The sequence below is a fragment of the Acanthopagrus latus genome, chromosome 3, assembly GCF_904848185.1.
Source record: "Acanthopagrus latus isolate v.2019 chromosome 3, fAcaLat1.1, whole genome shotgun sequence".
NCBI lineage: Eukaryota > Metazoa > Chordata > Actinopteri > Spariformes > Sparidae > Acanthopagrus > Acanthopagrus latus.
Genome location: NC_051041.1, coordinates 20,282,365 through 20,299,614, shown reverse-complemented (window position 1 = coordinate 20,299,614; position 17,250 = coordinate 20,282,365). Strand labels below are relative to the sequence as shown.

The 17,250-nt window shown below is 41.6% G+C and overlaps 3 protein-coding genes across 5 annotated transcripts in view; 1 reads left to right on the top strand and 2 right to left on the bottom strand.

Moving 5' to 3' along the window:
* kiaa1522 (KIAA1522 ortholog) overlaps positions 1 to 6,434 on the bottom strand; it is a 50,483-nt gene extending 44,049 nt beyond the window's left edge. For both annotated transcript variants that reach the window (XM_037092454.1, XM_037092455.1), the window contains exon 1: positions 6,273 to 6,434. The gene's annotated coding sequence lies outside the window, so the exon portion shown is untranslated. The remainder of the gene's footprint in view (positions 1 to 6,272) is intronic.
* A 552-nt stretch (positions 6,435 to 6,986) lies between these two features.
* sync (syncoilin, intermediate filament protein) lies at positions 6,987 to 12,114 on the top strand. The gene is made up of 6 exons (XM_037092459.1): positions 6,987 to 7,213; positions 8,350 to 9,979; positions 10,073 to 10,287; positions 10,395 to 10,602; positions 10,757 to 10,881; positions 10,965 to 12,114. Exons 2-6 carry the CDS (start codon positions 8,414 to 8,416, stop codon positions 11,008 to 11,010), a joined length of 2,160 nt encoding a protein of 719 aa, XP_036948354.1. The 5' UTR covers positions 6,987 to 7,213; positions 8,350 to 8,413; the 3' UTR covers positions 11,011 to 12,114.
* rbbp4 (retinoblastoma binding protein 4) lies at positions 11,555 to 16,924 on the bottom strand. Of its 2 annotated transcripts, none has more exons than XM_037092467.1 (12): positions 16,696 to 16,924; positions 15,882 to 16,029; positions 15,628 to 15,773; positions 15,170 to 15,343; positions 14,879 to 14,994; positions 14,536 to 14,696; positions 14,313 to 14,439; positions 14,067 to 14,144; positions 13,703 to 13,779; positions 13,267 to 13,324; positions 13,050 to 13,160; positions 11,555 to 12,401 (listed from the first exon to the last, which is right to left on the bottom strand). In XM_037092467.1, the coding sequence occupies exons 1-12, from the start codon at positions 16,709 to 16,711 to the stop codon at positions 12,339 to 12,341; spliced, it is 1,275 nt and encodes a 424-aa protein (XP_036948362.1). In that variant the 5' UTR covers positions 16,712 to 16,924; the 3' UTR covers positions 11,555 to 12,338. The 2 variants fall into 2 exon arrangements, with proteins under 2 accessions (XP_036948362.1, XP_036948361.1); XM_037092466.1 differs by having other exon boundaries at positions 15,882 to 16,032; positions 16,696 to 16,922.
* Positions 16,925 to 17,250: the final 326 nt, after the last annotated feature.

Genomic DNA, 17,250 nt, shown 5'->3' with positions numbered 1-17,250 from the left:
CACAACAAACCTATAATCTATGAATAATGGAGTTTACATTACCACAAAGTAAACTATGTTTCTTCTTCTTGGACAACCGCTGATTTGAAGCTGCCTCTAAACACAACTTTTGAACTCTACAGCGGTGATGTAATGGAGAAACTTGAGAAGCTGATTTGTAATGTTGACCCCGAATCAGTATTTCCATTTGTCTGATACAATCTAGAGAAGAGGAGGCGGGTTGGTGCATCACCCTATCACAGATCAGATTTGTGACCCTGAAGCCGTCAATCAAATTTTATGAGCCAATCAGGGTTTGCTTCTGCCTGGACAAGTTGAGGCCGACCTGTCGATGGGTCTTGATTTAAGTTTACATGACCCTCTCTGGATATACATATACAAACACATAAATTAAATAAAGGGAATGGTAAATGTTCTATATGGTCCATGACCAGCTACACTGGAGCTTGTGTTTTTACAAAAAGATGAAATAATAAAACATAGTCAGAGCAAACATAGAAAGCCCTGCGTGTCTGACGTTCATAGTGAAACTGTCTGCACAGTGGACATTTCTCAGAATCCTCGTGTTCTGAGCCAAAACACACTGGCTGACTACAGAGCCAACTGGCCAGCACTTCACATGAAGACACACACAGACGTATGGACACAATTTGCTCAAATAAAACCGCAAAGAAACATTTAGGCCCAAATTAAAGACACTTTCGATCAAGGATCTTGTTTCAGTGGTTTTTAGCTGTTCTGTCCCTTTGTCCTTTAGTTATTTGCATCGTTTGCTAGCTTAGCTGATTTACACCTAGTTTCCATGTTGCTCTGTGTTGGTATGCAAGTGAACTGGAAGTCCATTCATTCCTAAGGGAACCTCAAAATGTCCAGTGTATTCGCAAAACTGCTCCTATTCTGTATTTTATCGGCTCTAGAATATGCTACGATTGCATTGAAAATATTAAACTTTTGCAGTGAATTTCAGACAGATGGTATGGACCAGAGAGTTAGCGTAAACATGAATTAACTAACTGATTGATGGATCTAATACTGCACAATTTACACATTTTTCAAAAAGTATTACTTGCTAATGAGCTAGCTGTGTAACATGCAGAGCAAATGGCTCATACATTGTTTAACAAAATAAGTTATCATTTATATGATCTAATACATCTTATTAATCTTTTAACTGTCATTTAAGTAACTATTTAAGGATATTTATATGACAACCCTGCACATAACATTAGTCCACAAAACTGATGTTCCCTACTGCCAAATGAAAGTTTGTACAACATAACCATGAGTTCCATGAACATCCTTTTATGCAACATGGAGGTGTTTCAAGTAAAACAAAAGCACTGAACATGTTATGGTAAGAGTGAACTGCTCCTTTTAAAACATGACATGAAATATTTTTGCTGCAGGAATTCCTGTGAGGGTGTGGTTGCTGGGTTGTTTGGGACTGGACAAAAACAGCCCACAAGTTTCCATCCATCCATCCAACAATCTCACCCTCTCTGTAATTCTTTCTTTCTTTGTCTCTCCCTCCCTCCGCTTACAGAGGAACGATCTGCCTGTTTTCACTCTCTCCGGGGGGTGGTCGTTGAAATGAGGCGCTGACGTCACCAGCCAGGAAACTGAGGTGACCCCTGTCAAATCTTTATCAAAAAAACAGGATTGGCTCTCACACAACGTCTAATTAGGAGAGTTGAAAACAGAGTAGTCATTCTCTCTGGTGAAAACTTTTTGGGAAAAACAACAGGGATTAAGAGCATATTTGTGCATTCTAGGTCTAAGGCTTTTCAGAGTGTGCAAGAAAGTATTTGTTAACTTTTGAAAAAAGTCATAAAAACTTCTTGAGAGTCATCTTAACATTTACTGTCACACCTCAAGCTAACATTTACACCACAGCACTGAATGCCTTAAAATCTTATATCTACACATACCGTTCCAGCAAGTGACTTGAAGCAGTGACAACATTGATTTTATGTCGAAGCTTTATATGTCTGGGCTGACAGCAAGCTTCAGGAGAACAGAGTGCCCTCTTGGAGCCTTTGTGATACATGGTTGTGCTTAAGCGGCACCAGTAAGAGCTGGGTGAGCCTTTACTGGAGAGAGATGAGTTACACGAAAGGTATGCTTCAATTCATACAGACTGGTGTGGTGGATAACATGTTGGTGTGTTTTCTGTCTCCATCTCAACCAGAGCGAGATCAGTGAAGAAAGACTGTGTCTTTAGCCATGTAGTAATTAGCATTAAACACCAAGTACAGCTGAGGCTCAAGGGAACAGCATTACCTGCTGCTGGTATCTGGTGCTTGATGATAGCTCAGGAAGAGTAATTAAAGGATTATTACAGATTTTCTTGAGCATTACAAAGCAATCACGTAGTGAGAGCCACAAACTGCAGTCCCAATAAAACCCCAAATTAAAATGCCCAACTTTATAGCAGTAGTAAACATGTTTACAGCCTGGTATACATGACAACAGTATGGGAGGTGATTTTATATAACTCACTTGTTTTAATTATATAAAATGCAAAATAAAGGCAGCGGTCACTTTGAATGACGGCTTATAGCTAGCTGTCTAGCCTGCTGTCTACAACCAGGCATAATTTATCCACCACCTCTCCACCCCTTTGCCCATTTCTGGATTAGCTGGGAGGTAAGTTGAGCATCGCTGTGAAGATGAAAATGGCCGAAGCTATCACATTGACATAAACAGCTCTTCAGAAATCCATGGGTTACATCAGACATTATGTCCATGCTATGTACAGTCTGTACCAAAGTTAATGGCCATTGTGAATCAGTGAAGTTAGAGAATGCATCATTTGGGAACCATGAATGTCTGTACAAAATGTGGTCTGTCTGATAGCTGTTGAAACATTTCTCAGGATATGTGAAAACATGGCAGTGGCTTTACAAGATTAGTTCATCAGAATTTGTCCTCTGATCACCATGAACATATAAAAACAAATGTAATGGTACAGTTGTTAATCCACCCATATGCTTTTGAGACATTTTAGTCTAGAACAAAGTGGTACACCAATCGACTGATTCATTTAAGAGCCAGAATGGCTCAAATGGCAAGAACATTTCCTGCAACGTGTGAACAATACATCTGGATCTTGCAACACAGACTCTGTGGTCACTGACTCCTCCCAACACCAACAGGAATTGTGTCACGCTGGTGGCAGGAAAGTTTTTTTAAGGGTGAGAAAAAAGATTACAGACTTATCGAATGACTTCACATATCTCGTTCAGAAGAGTATTGTAGGCTTATAGCATATGTGCCCATTACATACAAATCTGTACACATAGCCTCACATACACACAAACAGACTGTTGAATACATACAAAAACACCAATACAGTATTTTATGTGTAGAGTTTCTATTAAAATATAATCTCCCTAGACTTTGGTTAATGTTTTACAAAAGGTCCAGGCTTGAATATCTCCTGGTGATTTCATTGTTTACACTGTTCTCCTTGTAGAAATCACCCATGACTGAAATCACACTACGATCCTCACTGACTGAGCATGTCTCGTCTCTTCATATCAGCTGTTTTCATCTGCAGTGCCCCTTTATGGGAAGTGGTTGTGACTGCGCAATGGCATAAAGGTGATACAATGAACAATGAATGATTATTTTTCAGTTTGAGGCAACACCAAATAAGTCTGGGCTCTGTCGCAACACTTTGGAATAAGGGCTTTTTTTCAAAACATCCCCAAAAAATGTTGGGAAGTGAAGAGAAGTAGCCTTGTCTGAAAATAATTTTGGGTGCAATAAAAAGCTAACCAAAGCATTTCTGGAACAAACTGTAGCTGTTCTGTGTCTTGTTAAGGGAATGCATGTCTGTCATCTTTAAATAGAGGACACATGCTTCATCCAGAACAGTGGAAAAACACACTGAGGAAGGTACACGCGGCCCCCTGCTTCATTACATAAAGTGATCCCTTAAGACCCTGAAAAGCCAACTGGTACAAACACTGGGTGGCTGATGACAGTAAGAAGATGGTGGCTGACAATTATGTAGCGGAGAGACACTCTCTTTAAAATAAACACCCGATAAGGTCACTGTCATTAAAACACACTTAGCCGGTGGGACAATGCTTTATGATGTACGACATGAAGGAAAGACAAGGAGCAAAGTGAGAGGCAAGAAAATAGAGTTTGGAAATGTTCAAATCCCCTGACCGACCGAGAAAATGTGCCCAGGGAAATTTGAGCAATGTTCTCTCTTGCTGCAATAAATAGCTGTTGAGGTGCCCTAGAGCAAGGCATTATATCTTATCGCAGCAGCAGAAGACTGGGTGCACTGGGAAGAAGAAGTTATGCTGCAATGATAAACCCATGCCCTTCTAACTCTGGGAATTCCATCTGACAATTAAATGCTTCTATAAAAAACAATGCATGTTGGATCAGATAAAAATAGCGACATTATCACTTTGGCTGCAGTGGCTAATATTTTAGATGAGATTTAATTGTGCTCCCATGTTTTTGTTCAACGCAGCTAAAACTATGATCACCAGATTATCTTTTAATTTAAATTATTTTCTAAATAAAACATTTGTGGAGCCACCAGAATAATCCCAGTGGTTTGTTTGGGTGTTAGATGTGCGCTGTCTTACAACCCAGATTTAAAGAAGTTGCTACACTGCGTAAAATATATTTAAAACAAAACGTGGCTCCTAGTAAGCCTCAGTCATTCACAAGCAAGGATGGGGCGGGGTTCACCACGATGGGAAACACATATTACTACGTTGGCATATTACACAGTGTTGGTGAGCACAGTTCAACAAAGGATTGTATTCTGTTTGTATTTACACAGCATCCAAACTTTTTTGGAATCAGGGTTGTATAAATTATTCTTCTTCTTCTTATTATTATTCTGTCCACCAGTGAAAATCACACAAATACAGATGACAACCAGGAAACTGAATAATGCAATGCACACTGTTCTGCAAAGATTGTCCTCCACTGAAGCCCAATTTTAAGATTAAGAAAGCCTTTCTCTGGATAGGGATGCCTTACTCAAACAGATTAAAGGATGGTAAAAGATGAGAAACAGGACGAAGAGGAAGACACACTGACAGGATGTTCTGGTCAGTCTGGACAGGACTGCAGTCCAAGTGAAAATCCAGCATATGGTCTGTCTCAGTGGGACAGTCAGTCCTCAGCCACAACGCCCCCATAAATATTTGGTCTCCCCCTTGTTCTACTCTACACCTACGCACAGACACTGATGATCTCCCCATCCTCTATGAATGATAGTAAAGAGACAAAAAGTGGCTGAAAAGATTATTTTTATGGCAGCCAAGTGATGGATAGTCTCAAAGTCTGTGTCTAGATCCCTGTGGCTGTTTGGGTGTGCATCAGCACAACAGTGTTGAAACAGATAATCCCCGGGACACACTTCATGTAAATTATCGTGTCTCTCCCAAAGCCCAGACTTGCCAAAACACAGAGTCACAGTGGTCAACAAGGGTGAATTAGATAAACATTACATCTTTCCTTGAGCACAAGGGACGTAATCTTGTCATGGAAAGACTGAGTCAGAATGTCAAAGGAATGACCGTTGCTGTTTTACTGGGTGTTAACTGCAAATAAAAGTATATTTAGTGATAAAGATCATGTCACAACTCCAAAAGTGGGATTTACTGTTGGATAGTTTTGTTCATTTTATAGTACACATAAACTAAACAGTCTTTATAATTATCTTACTACCTGTTTATCCCTGCTGAAAGCAAGAATTAGCCTTCAGTGACAAATCTAAGGAAATAACATGAAAATAAAGCAACAGAGAAATAGTGTGAAATGTTACTAATAGCATTCATGTGAAGATCATCAATATCTTGTTACAATACACATAAAATGTGGTTATGATATTGGAGCATTAATCCTGTATTGACAATTTGATCATCACTTTATTATATCCATTGCTGTGTTTATGAGAATGCCAACAGAGTGACTGGGTTGAGAGGTGCTGAGAGCAAATCTAGTTGTAAGATTCAATATTTCCTCTTGCACCACCCTTATGTTGAGGTCTGAAAATAAAACTGTGAGGCCATCTAGTGGTGTCTGACTGCAACATGCGTTCATATATTTTGAGGAATAATACAGGATAAAATGTATGACATTCACAAGCTCAGGCAAAAAAAGCATAAATGCATAACATATCCTAAAACACAGAATAATAACAACATTTAGTCTTAGCCGCTAAAGATACAGATCACACCACAAACTTCTTTCCACTGATCCGCCTTTCTCAACATTTTAACTATTGTCACCTCCTCTATCCCTGGAACCTTTTTTCCTTTCCTTCTTCCTCTCCTGCCTCATCTTTAACAGCCCCGTCTCGTCCTCTCTGCCCTCTCTTTAGACGACAGAAGACCACCTGTGGTCCATTGTCGGGGTCAGAAGTTTAGGGTGAAAACCAATCCTCCCGTGGGAAGCTGCCAGAAAAGTGCAGGGAGCTATTTAAAGACTTTGTGATAATGAGGAGGCTTGAGTGGAATCTGTGAGCCGTGTTCTCTTTCATCATAAACACAGACATCATAAACCCTCCACACACACACACACACACACACACACACACACCTCTCAACAACATCCATAACAAATGCATCCAGCTGTAAGTCCTCTCGTCAATCTGGAACTATGGAAGGAACAATTAAGTGATGTCTGTGCGCTACAAGTTCCACTGAAGATTCATCAAAGTGATGATCCTATCAACCATTTCTTTAAACTGTCTTGAAACAAAGCACATTTCTCCTTGCATATGACAACATTGCCATTTGATTCATGGAAATACAATTGTTCACGCATAAAAACCCGTCAACCTTTCACAGAGGTTGTTGTAAAGTCTTCTGACAAATATAAAATGAGACAAGATGAACACACATACGGCTACCAGGTGTTCTGTATAATTCTTACTGGTCCAGTTTGTCAAATCCTTTAACCCTCTTGGGTTCAAACAGCCTGCTGCGACTCCTCGCTCAGTCCAGTGTTTATTAATAAACCTAAACAGATTTGAGGTAGTCATGGTCACACATAGCAGCACACTGACTGAGAGAGAGGCTGGGTCAACTGTCGTTACTCCCCCTCCTCTCTTGGTTCATCTGCACACACTGCTCACCCTCACTCTTTGCTTTGTCGTCTGAACCTCATGTCATTTCTAACGGACTCATCCTGAGGATACCACATAAGACCAGAAGAAACAATAAAAGAAGTGAGTACAACTATATTTCACGTTTACGGAAATGATGGTCTGTGTAATTGATGTTGATTAAGTTTGGTTGGAAGCCCTCTGAGAAAACCAAACAATAACCATTCATGCCATTAACTCTCACAAGTCTTTCAAAACTTTCAGCTCACTCTTATTTCGCAGTTAAAAAGATGAAAGTTTCACATGAAGATAAAAAGAAGTTAGGTTGTATGATTAATATAAAGGAGAAAAGCAAATGTTCAGAGTGCTCAACAAATATAGGCCAGCGCTGCTTTGGGTCTAAAGGAATGTGACTTGCCTGTCCTGCAGCAAGACAGCTGGTGACTGTCATGTCTTCCACAGGGCTTTGGTCAGCCATCCATAGCACAACACTGTCCAGTCCTTGGGCACTGGGAACACACAGAAGGGAGCTGTTGGTGCTGTAGATTTTTTTCGTATCTGACCTAGTTTGACACGAACGCTCAAGCAGCGTCTTGAATTTTGGTTGAGGAGTTTTTGGCGAGGAGGCAGCAGCTCATGTCACACTTGTCATCTTCGCCATTTCTAAACTACTTATCTCTACCAATGACAGTATTGGGTCAATTTGATGAATTTCCTCTCAGGGAGTCTGTGGCCAGTCTTGGCAAACACCTCAAAGGGTGAAATTACAGCTAAATTATTCACAGAGGGAGAATGCAAATGCCCATCCATCGGCACAATGACATGTTATGATAATTTGCTCTCTAATGTAATCTGTGTAATGCCACTTGCTGGAGCTTCAGATGAAAGACGGTTGTATGTGTTTACATTTGTATTGTTGCGGTGTTCATGTGAGTGGGCTTGTTTGAGGTGTGTGTCAGATCATCGCCAAGCTGCCAGTTGGTCCCTGGGTGATCCAGACTATGAAGACAGCTGCTGTTAGCACACCCTTCGCTCAGCAGCCCCTTGTCCAGCTCTGCATGCCTGTATGTGCCAATGACATCAGCATAGTTTACTGTAGACATCTGGCCAAAACATTATCCCACCTCATGTGCTGACATGTCACCAATGCAGTCTAGGCCTAGTGTTTATGACCTGAGACACAACAGCCAACTACTGCAGCTATCATGCTTAATGTGCATCATCTAGATGGTCTAACATATGAATCTGCTTTTGTCAAGGGATGAGACAGTTGTAAAGGCCGACTTCTACATCATTATTCGCTACAAGAATTAGGCTAAGCCAATGGAGGACCTGGATGATGACACTTCGTCTACTGGGTTCAAGCCTCTCTTCATTAAAGAAGAGGAACTGGATCCAGACAGAATCCTGATGGAGCAAAGAGAGTGTAAAACGACACAACCTGGGCTCACCTTCACAGGAACAATGCTGAATCAAACAGCCTTGATCAAGCCATACTTGCAGGAGATGGATGACATACTGAAAAACTGCGAGGAGCTCACTGGTATCCCTTTCGGTCCAAACTTCACAGGCAGTTACAATGAAACAAGCCTGATGGAATCAGCTCATAGCCTCAGGAAAGAGGAAGAAGCAATGGAGAGCTATGGAGAAAGAAGTACCTCTCCCCATGCATATCTTTCCACAAGCTATATTGACACACACATGGATGGGGCTGGATCAGAAGACCAGCAAGTGCAAGGTCAGGCACAAAGCCTGGGCACCATCACCAACAGGTGTGGAATGACCACAGACGCTGCTCGCCAAAGAGAAATGCCTCTTACTGCAGTGGGTAACAAACTCAGTGACACCATGGTGGAGTATGAGGGCCAGCTGTTGGGAATGTTGGCTATGCTGGAGAGCTGTATGGAAGAGGCTGGGATGGACTTCGAGCCCCAAGACTGGGTTACAGATGCAAGTCAAGAATATGTACACATAAGTAAGAACCCTAATCTGTGCAGGGGTACGACACTGGTGCCCATTCAGCAAGTGAAGCCAATGAGGTCAGAGACCCAGCCGATGCAAGTGGAATCCTGGGCTGGTCAACACGAAATTGGAAACGAAGTTTCCAAGGAAAGCAGAAGTGAAGTGACAGTAGGTCCAGCGACAATTGGAAGCCAGCAGAATCCCATGCTTAGCTGTGACAACATGGGCGGCTTCCTAATGGATGGACTGGAAAATCAAGGGAATCTGAAAACAGACAGGATGGTTCTTGGTCCTCAGTTTAGGTTTTTAGAACCGTTGCTGCCTTTGGCTAACAATGAAAACGACCCACTGCACCTTGAGGCTACAAAGACAGAATATATTTCTACTAATGAAGGCACCAACACAAACAAAGATGTAATTGGGATTGAAGTAGAAAACACTGAATTGGTATGTGAAGAGGGCCAGAAGCCAGACATGGAAAGCACTGATCCGGGATCAGGCATGAATGACCTTGCAGCACTTGGTTCTCAGATGGAGAAGTGCATTGAAGAGGTACAGCGGTTAGAAAAGAGGAGGGAGGAACTATTGGCAGAGGTGCTGGAGTTGAGAGGGAATAAAAACAGAGATGAGGCAGAGGGGAGCAACGAAGAGGAGTCAACTGACAGCAAAGTTGCCGAGCTAATGAATTCACTCAAGAGGGAGGAAGAGGGGAGAAGAGAGGAGAGAAAGAGGGAGATTCAGAGCCTCAGGGAGGAGAGAGCAGAGGAGGAGAGGAGGATGTGGAAGGTGAACCTGGAGAGACAGGGGCTTCAGGAGGAGCTGAGAAAGCTGAAGAGGCGGCTGTTCGCCATGGCAAGGGACTGTGCTCACAACCAGCTCGCCCTGAACACCCAGCACCGTGAGGTGGAGCTGTTAAAAAGGGAAGAGGTGAGAAACCCCTAAAAAAAAATATATCATGAATGCGTCATCATATTTATAGGAAAACAACCAAGTAAAAATATCTTTCATCCTATACTTCAGGAGAAGCTGCAGTCACTGGTGCTCCAGCTGACAGAAGAGAGCTCCCAACTTAGGACGGCCCACCAACAGCAGCTCTTAGACCTGCAAGCAGAGCTTCATGAACAGAGCTCCAATCAATACTCCAACACCCAGGATGAGCTGACTGAGTGCAGGAGGCATTCCTGTGGGGACATCCAACAGTACCTGCAGTGTGGGCTGAAAGCGCTGGAGGACAGGTACTCCTACTGTCTTTTGATGGCTAAGCCTGACTCACAATCATGTTTATTTGGTCACCATAACTATTTTTGTAAATTTTCTTATTGTCAATGGGTGATTTGGCCAGGTATGAACCCATTTTGCTAGCTTTGCTGAAGAGAAGGGAGGTAACAACCAGTGCCCTGGTGAAAGCCAAAGACCATGCCCAGGAGCTAAGGACACAGCTGAGACCCCTAAAGGAGGAGATCCAGAAGCTGATACTCCAGAGAGCTTGCTTGGAAGAAAAACTCAAACTAATTCACATACAGAGGAGAGAAGATGTGGGGCAGTACAAGGTAAGCAAGACGGCAAGTAGGGAGTACATGTAAAATGGGCAAAGAAGATAGATGAGAGGTAAAAAAATAAATAAAGGCAAACTCTCCATATGTGCACCTGTAAAAAGCATAGTCACCCAATACACAAACCAATAAAGCATTACCATTCTTACAGGAGACAGTTTATTATCTGGAGGAGAGCAGCAGAGGGCTGAAGATGGAATTAAAGATTCAGACGAGAAAAACCAAAGAGATTAAGGAGTTGAGAGACAGCCTGGCCAAGCAACTGCTCCTGTACAGGTAAGATTTGTTGAACAAATACAATGATTGTTTTCAAACCTTAAGGCTATAGCTCTAATTGACAAAAACATTTTTCCTCACAGGGCTGCCATTGAGGACCATAACGAGCATGACGAAGAGAAAACATGAGTTTTGTTTAATTACAAACTGTTTTTTTTTTTTTTTTTAATCTGCAACATAGTGAACTCCAAGGATCAATTAATGCACTTTAAACATTAAGATATTAAGATACACAAAGAAAAATGACATTGAAAAGCTTTTTTAGAACTGTCTATGAAGAACTAGACTGCAACTTGTAGAGAGGTTTTTGTTATGAATAAAGGCTTTGTGTTCATTGTAACCAGAGTGTGACTGACCAGTTAATGTCTCTGCATGAAGAGTGGAGAGAGGTTTGTGTACTTATAAGGGCAACATGGCTGAAGAACTAAACACTGGGACACAGAGTAATAGAGTGAGAGTGAGTCTGGCAGACAGTAAAGCACCAAGACGTCACACCAGACACATAAAGAGGTCTGCGCAAAGCATCATCAGGCATTACCAACGCTTTGCCTAAAAGGATTATTAATGGTTGTTTAAAATATTTCAAAGCTTAGTAAGCCACTGATCTCATTAAACTACGCAAGTAACGGTCATATTGAAAAATGCTGACAATACATCAAGTGGACGCAAAGACTAATGAAACACGTTTTATTAAGAATGCACTCACTGTACAAATATTGAACATATAAAAAGTTCAAACACTACTCTATTTCACGAAAACATTTAAATGATTTATGTATGAATAAGGTGAGGGGAGGTGGGACAACAAATGGACATTTAAAACGCAATTCACTCCAAATTGTAATATCATTCAGATGTAGCTGGTGTAAAAATCTGTATCCAGAACAATCAGGTGATGACCAGACTGAAGCAATGAAAATGGCATTTTTATAACAACAAGCTAGCCTGCAAATAACATATGTCAAAGTAACTGTCACTCTGCATAGTGCGATGGACTCAAATTGCAATTTACTAAACTTTTTTCCCCTGCAACTTCAGGTAACAGGTTTTGCTGTGGCAACCTTTCACACTTTTTAACAGCAGGTTATTGTATGTCATCTCTATTTTGGGGCTGTCAGTATGATCAAAATCTTATGTTCTAGAAACTAATTTTATTCATTACAGAGAAATTGACCAAAACATTTCGGTGTGGGTGGGAAAGCCAATTTAGTTACAAAAATACGTATTTTATATGCACTACGAATACAATGGGTGAGATTTTTCAAGCAATATATTTAAATTAAATGAGTTCTTTACTTTGAGTATTCCAAAAGGGACCAGGGCTACACATGATCATTTTCTTTGTTGTATTTACAGTGATTTACGGCCTGTCCCACCAGTAGAGAAGGATGGGGGAAAAGTAGCTGCCTGGAACTACTGATGTGGCAGTTTGGCAGTTTGTGATGAGGCTGTTGGTGCTATGCTGTGGCTTCAGGGTCTGTCGAACCCTCTGGATCTTCATCGTTATAGATGTTCTCAGCCTAAAAGGGAGAATCAGTGCGTCAGTCACTCAGGCACATACAGTTGTTGTGACAGGTCAGACATAAGTCTGAGCATTTTTCCCCCCAGTACAACAAGAAAAAGCGCAAGGCTATCAAAAAAACTAAACTTTACCAAACAAAACAAGTAAATGGTTAATTGGCAGCTTTTTCTGGCATTTATTACAGTACAAGGATACAGGACAGTCACAAGTTCAGTAGCTTAAGAGAGCATTACACAGTAAAGGAAATAAACACACAACTGGGGTAGTATTCTTACCATTTTTCTCTTCTGTCTCGTCACTCTTTCCTGACTGAATTACTCAAAATGTTCTACCAAAAATCGATCTTGACTGAGATGTTCTCTTTGCAGTCGTTAGCTGAAATGTCAGGAACCTCCCATCATGCAACATTTCTCTGCAAATTGATTGTTTCCTTCTCTGATCCACGACACAGTTTTTGTAAGAGACAAAGGATGGTGACTGCAGACCTGCCATCTCTCTGTGACCTTAACATGTCATTGCAACATTTTTTATCTTGCATATTGCTGAGAGGAAGTAATTCCCTTGAATGTATTACAAAAAAGGAAACCCATTCTCTTCCAAATTGTAGCTAACAAGCATTATAAAAATGTGGCCTCAGTAGTCTTACCATTTGCCAAACTTGCATAATGTTGTCTTCAGACACAGAGCAGATGACCCAGGGCTCGTTGGGGTTCCAAGAGAAGTCAGAGATCTTGGCTGTGTGTCCTCCATGAATAAACTAGACAGAAGAAAAGCCACCATTTTCATTATTATAATAAAAGAAGATGTTAGCAATAAAAGATCATCTCTGTTTCCAAAGTTCAACAGCCTTAAATGAAACTCACCAGCAGCTCAGGTGGGCCATCCTCTGCATCTTCTGGTGACTGCTCCTCTCCGATTTTACTACAGAACAGACAGCGGAGTTCAATTTGGTACCAAATAATGTTACAGGAGGATTAACCTGACATGTCCACTGGATACAGAGATGCACTGAGAGCGTTACAGATGCAGGTGGTGTTCAATGACTGTTTAGCAAGTCCCCTCATCTTGAAATGTATTTATCTGTGTTGCATGGTTAGGTTTCATCAGCAAAGAGAAAGCCAAAGCATCGCAAGATACACTAAGAGCTACATTTGCAATGTGGTTGAGCGGCTCTGTTTACAGGACAGTGGATGTTACCATTAGTACTGGAATGGAGGGCATCATCTCTGGCAGCGGTAATGAAGCTGGAATGCTACGCGGCCACATAAAGTGGCGGACTGAGGGCAAAATGTTGTTTACCTGAGGTCCCAGACATTGAGGCGACGGTCTGTTCCACTGGAAGCCAGTATGGTCTCGTTATGAGGTGACCACTGAACCTAGAGCGACCAGTCAGAGAACTCAAGTTAGGTTACCCTGAAGCATCACAATTGTGTACTACTGAAACGCCCATCACAATGACATTTGTCAGGAACATTCATCCCAGAGTGTGTATATCTGCCAGGTACTGATCCTTCAAACTTTTTAAAATGTGTCCAAGAACTTAAAAAATGTCAATCTATAACTGCATGTACATGATATGACTCCTTTTATTGTCTTTCTAATGAACTTTACAGATTTAAATTCTTAATTCATGAAAATGTCAAAAAAGTAATAAATATCTTACCTGGAAGATCTCATCCTTGTGTGATTCGAAGGAATGCAGCTTCAGTTTCAAGTTCCTCAAGTCCCAAAGAGCCACAGTCTGTGAGCAGAAGATAAGGTTACCAATACCTGCCTGATTTTCATGATCTCTACAATCAAGTTACAGTATTCAGTCAATTAGTGATAGGTTGTAGTATCACAGAGCAAAGCAACATGCAGTATATTGGCAAAATGGTGACATTAAATGCGTGTCTGAATATTGCATTACCTTGTCTGCAGACCCAGAGGCAAGGATGAACTCGCTGTAAGGGTTAAATGACAAACAGTTGACCTCTGCCGTGTGGGCATCGACTGCATGGCTGGGCTTGGAGGTGTTGTTTGAACGAGTGTCCCAACTGAGGTGAAAAATGACAGATATCAGTATGTGGACTTTACTTAACTTTTCAGGCTGAACCTTTTCTGTTTGATTTGTTTTTTATAGGATTTCTTACATCATGAGCTTCTGGTCATCTGCAACAGATCCAAAGAGTGACTCGTGAAGCAAGTGCCAGGAGACATCTTCCACTACGGCAGTGTGACCAGTGAAAATAGTCTTTGCATCAACAATCTTCCCCTCTTTTGGCACCGCACTTATGTCCCACAGGCAGACAGTCTGCGGATTAGGGAAGACGAGGGGTGCAAATCTATCAGAACTCACAAAACCTGATGCAAAGTGGCAGGAGCCTATCGTGAGAAATAATGTTTAAATTGGTGACCAAAAAAAGAAAAAAAAACACCTCCCTAAATGTGCCCGATAACACTGAATACAGAAATAAAACCTGACTTGTCCCTTACGTGGTCATCTGATGCACTAAGCAGAGAGCCAGACAGATTTGGATTCCAGGAGAGACCATAGCCTTCTTTCTGATGGCCTCTGAGACGCAGATCAGGGCGACACTCTCCTGAAGCATCTATGGACAGAGAAGTATAATTTCATTTCACATCATAAACAAAGACACATAGACAATAATAAAGACTGACTAAACTAAATACTAATGATATACTAATTAGTTTACATTACTTTCCAAATGTGTCTACAGAACAGATACCTTGAGCAGTGTCTTGCACTGTGTATGATCTATGTACCTGGCTTGGAGGGGTGCTTGGTGTAGTCAAACACCAGGACATCTGAGGTGGGGGTCTTGGTAGCGATGATGCAGGGGTTTTGGGGCATATAGCGGGCACGGTTCACCTCTCCTTCGTGGCTGATCTTGATTTCTATCTCGATCTTGCCGCTTACAGAGCCAAAGCCTCCAAACTCTGCAAGGAAATAAAAGAAAATGAGTTTTGAGTGTACAGACCCAATGTCAAGTCCATACTGTTTTTGTTAAAGGAGACAGATGGAAAATATCTCTGATCAGTCCAAAACAGTCCAATTATGACCATTATCACAGAAGATGAATTTTACCAAGTTATGAAGAGAGGCATAACGTACATATTGTGTCTTTAAATCACACAAACCTGCTACAAATGTGCAGCACACTATAAATCTGCTGGTATGGATAATCAAAGTTATTTAGAATAGGACCACACAAGTCTCCCACCTCCTTTTTCGCTGTCATAATGTGAGGCATCAAACTGGGCGTCGTCATTGGGCAGCTGGACGCTGGCAATAACTAGGTGATTCTGCTCGTCAGATGTGTGAGTGCCCAACACCAGCCGGTGCACACTGTAATCCTTCCCCTCTGGCCTGGTAAGGAGAAAACGTTTTATATTAATATCATTCACACTTATTGAGACAGTGGGTAATAGTGTAGACATGTGAGATTCATCCTGGTCCATTGTGTAAAGTGTGTACCTGGAGACATCAGGCAGCCACTGAGCAGTCAGGCTGGGCCACTCTAAAGCATGGGTCATAACCAGGTCATACAGGAAGGGGGTGTTTTTCTTCCAGATCTTGTACTCCTCATTTATCACCCTCTCCTCAACAGCATCATCAAATGCACCTGCTGAGAGAGCAGAGAGTGACAGACCAGCCATAAATGATAATCCATGTCAATTTAAACTCACTTCTAATACTTGCAAGATGTGTCTACAGCTTACACTCACTGAGGGTGTTGAATATCTGGATACATGCCAGAGTATCTCTGCTATAGTCAAGGCATTATTGACAGTTCATGCTACAGCACTGAATCAATGGCTGCCTATAGTTGTCTTTACAGACAACTGACGGCTGATTAACTCACGGCATAGTTTGTGCCCAATATGTGCCAGGATGTTAATATGTTTTCAGAAACATAAATTCTATTCAATTCTATTCTAAAGACGTTAGCTTACCTACCGCTAGCTATCACGATTATGCTCGTACAAGCATTAGCATACTAGCTATCACAATTCAGTTTAGTAACGTTTGGGAGTTATACTGCGGCCTCCCTTTCAACTACGACATAATTTTAATAGCAAACGACAACTGGTGCTCGGCGATGCGAAAACGAAAGCTGTACAATGCACCAGATAGTTCCAGCCCACGCAATGAAAGTTTACCCGGCTTTTGTTGTAACTGATAAAGGCCAGCTAAAGAGCCCCGGTAGCTAGCCGCTACCTGAGCTAGCTAAGACATGGCATTTAACCACGTTATTTGTCGCTGGGAACAACAAAAGCCTCCAATTTACCTTCCTTGTCCGCCATTGCAGCTGTAGATCACAGAGACTCGAGGTTAGCTGAGATGTGGAGACAAAGAGAGAGTGTTGTCTCCGGCCCTCTTGCGTGCTCTGCTTAAAACACAGAGCGAAAGACGCTAAGCTAACAGCTAGCCGAGCAGCAGACACTGTGAGGGAGACGTAGGTGCATTCGCGCGCTCAGGACAAGAGAGGGGGGGTTCCCGTCCACCAATCAGAGGGCAGCTTGTGCTCACCAACAGAGGGGGGCAGGATGTTGTGCGTCACTTTCTGCCGGTTTTCCGAAAATAGCTCAAAGTAGTCCTAGACAAACAATCGCAAATACCCTATTAATTCCTGTAAACGTGTAAAAACTAATATTAAATACACAATAATAAATTCACAATGAATTGTATATATTTATATAATAAGTTTAAAATAAATATTATATTGTGGCCTCTCCTAATTCAAAACCAACGAAACAACAGCGCTGTCTATTGTCCTTTCTAAGGAATATTGAAAGGAACATAGACAGGCCTCTTTAATGTACATGTGTTGTATCGTGCATAC

Excerpts from the sequence above, each read along its gene's own strand:
- sync (XM_037092459.1), top strand. The coding sequence starts at position 8,414 with ATGGAGGACCTGGATGATGACACTTCGTCTACTGGGTTCAAGCCTCTC. Across the intron at positions 9,980-10,072 it reads AGCTGTTAAAAAGGGAAGAG|GAGAAGCTGCAGTCACTGGT; the intron begins GTGAGAAACCCC and ends CCTATACTTCAG. Across the intron at positions 10,603-10,756 it reads AAGATGTGGGGCAGTACAAG|GAGACAGTTTATTATCTGGA; the intron begins GTAAGCAAGACG and ends CCATTCTTACAG.
- rbbp4 (XM_037092466.1), bottom strand. Across the intron at positions 15,344-15,627 it reads TTATGACAGCGAAAAAGGAG|AGTTTGGAGGCTTTGGCTCT; the intron begins GTGGGAGACTTG and ends ATTTCCTTGCAG. Across the intron at positions 14,697-14,878 it reads TTAGTGCATCAGATGACCAC|ACTGTCTGCCTGTGGGACAT; the intron begins GTAAGGGACAAG and ends CCTAATCCGCAG.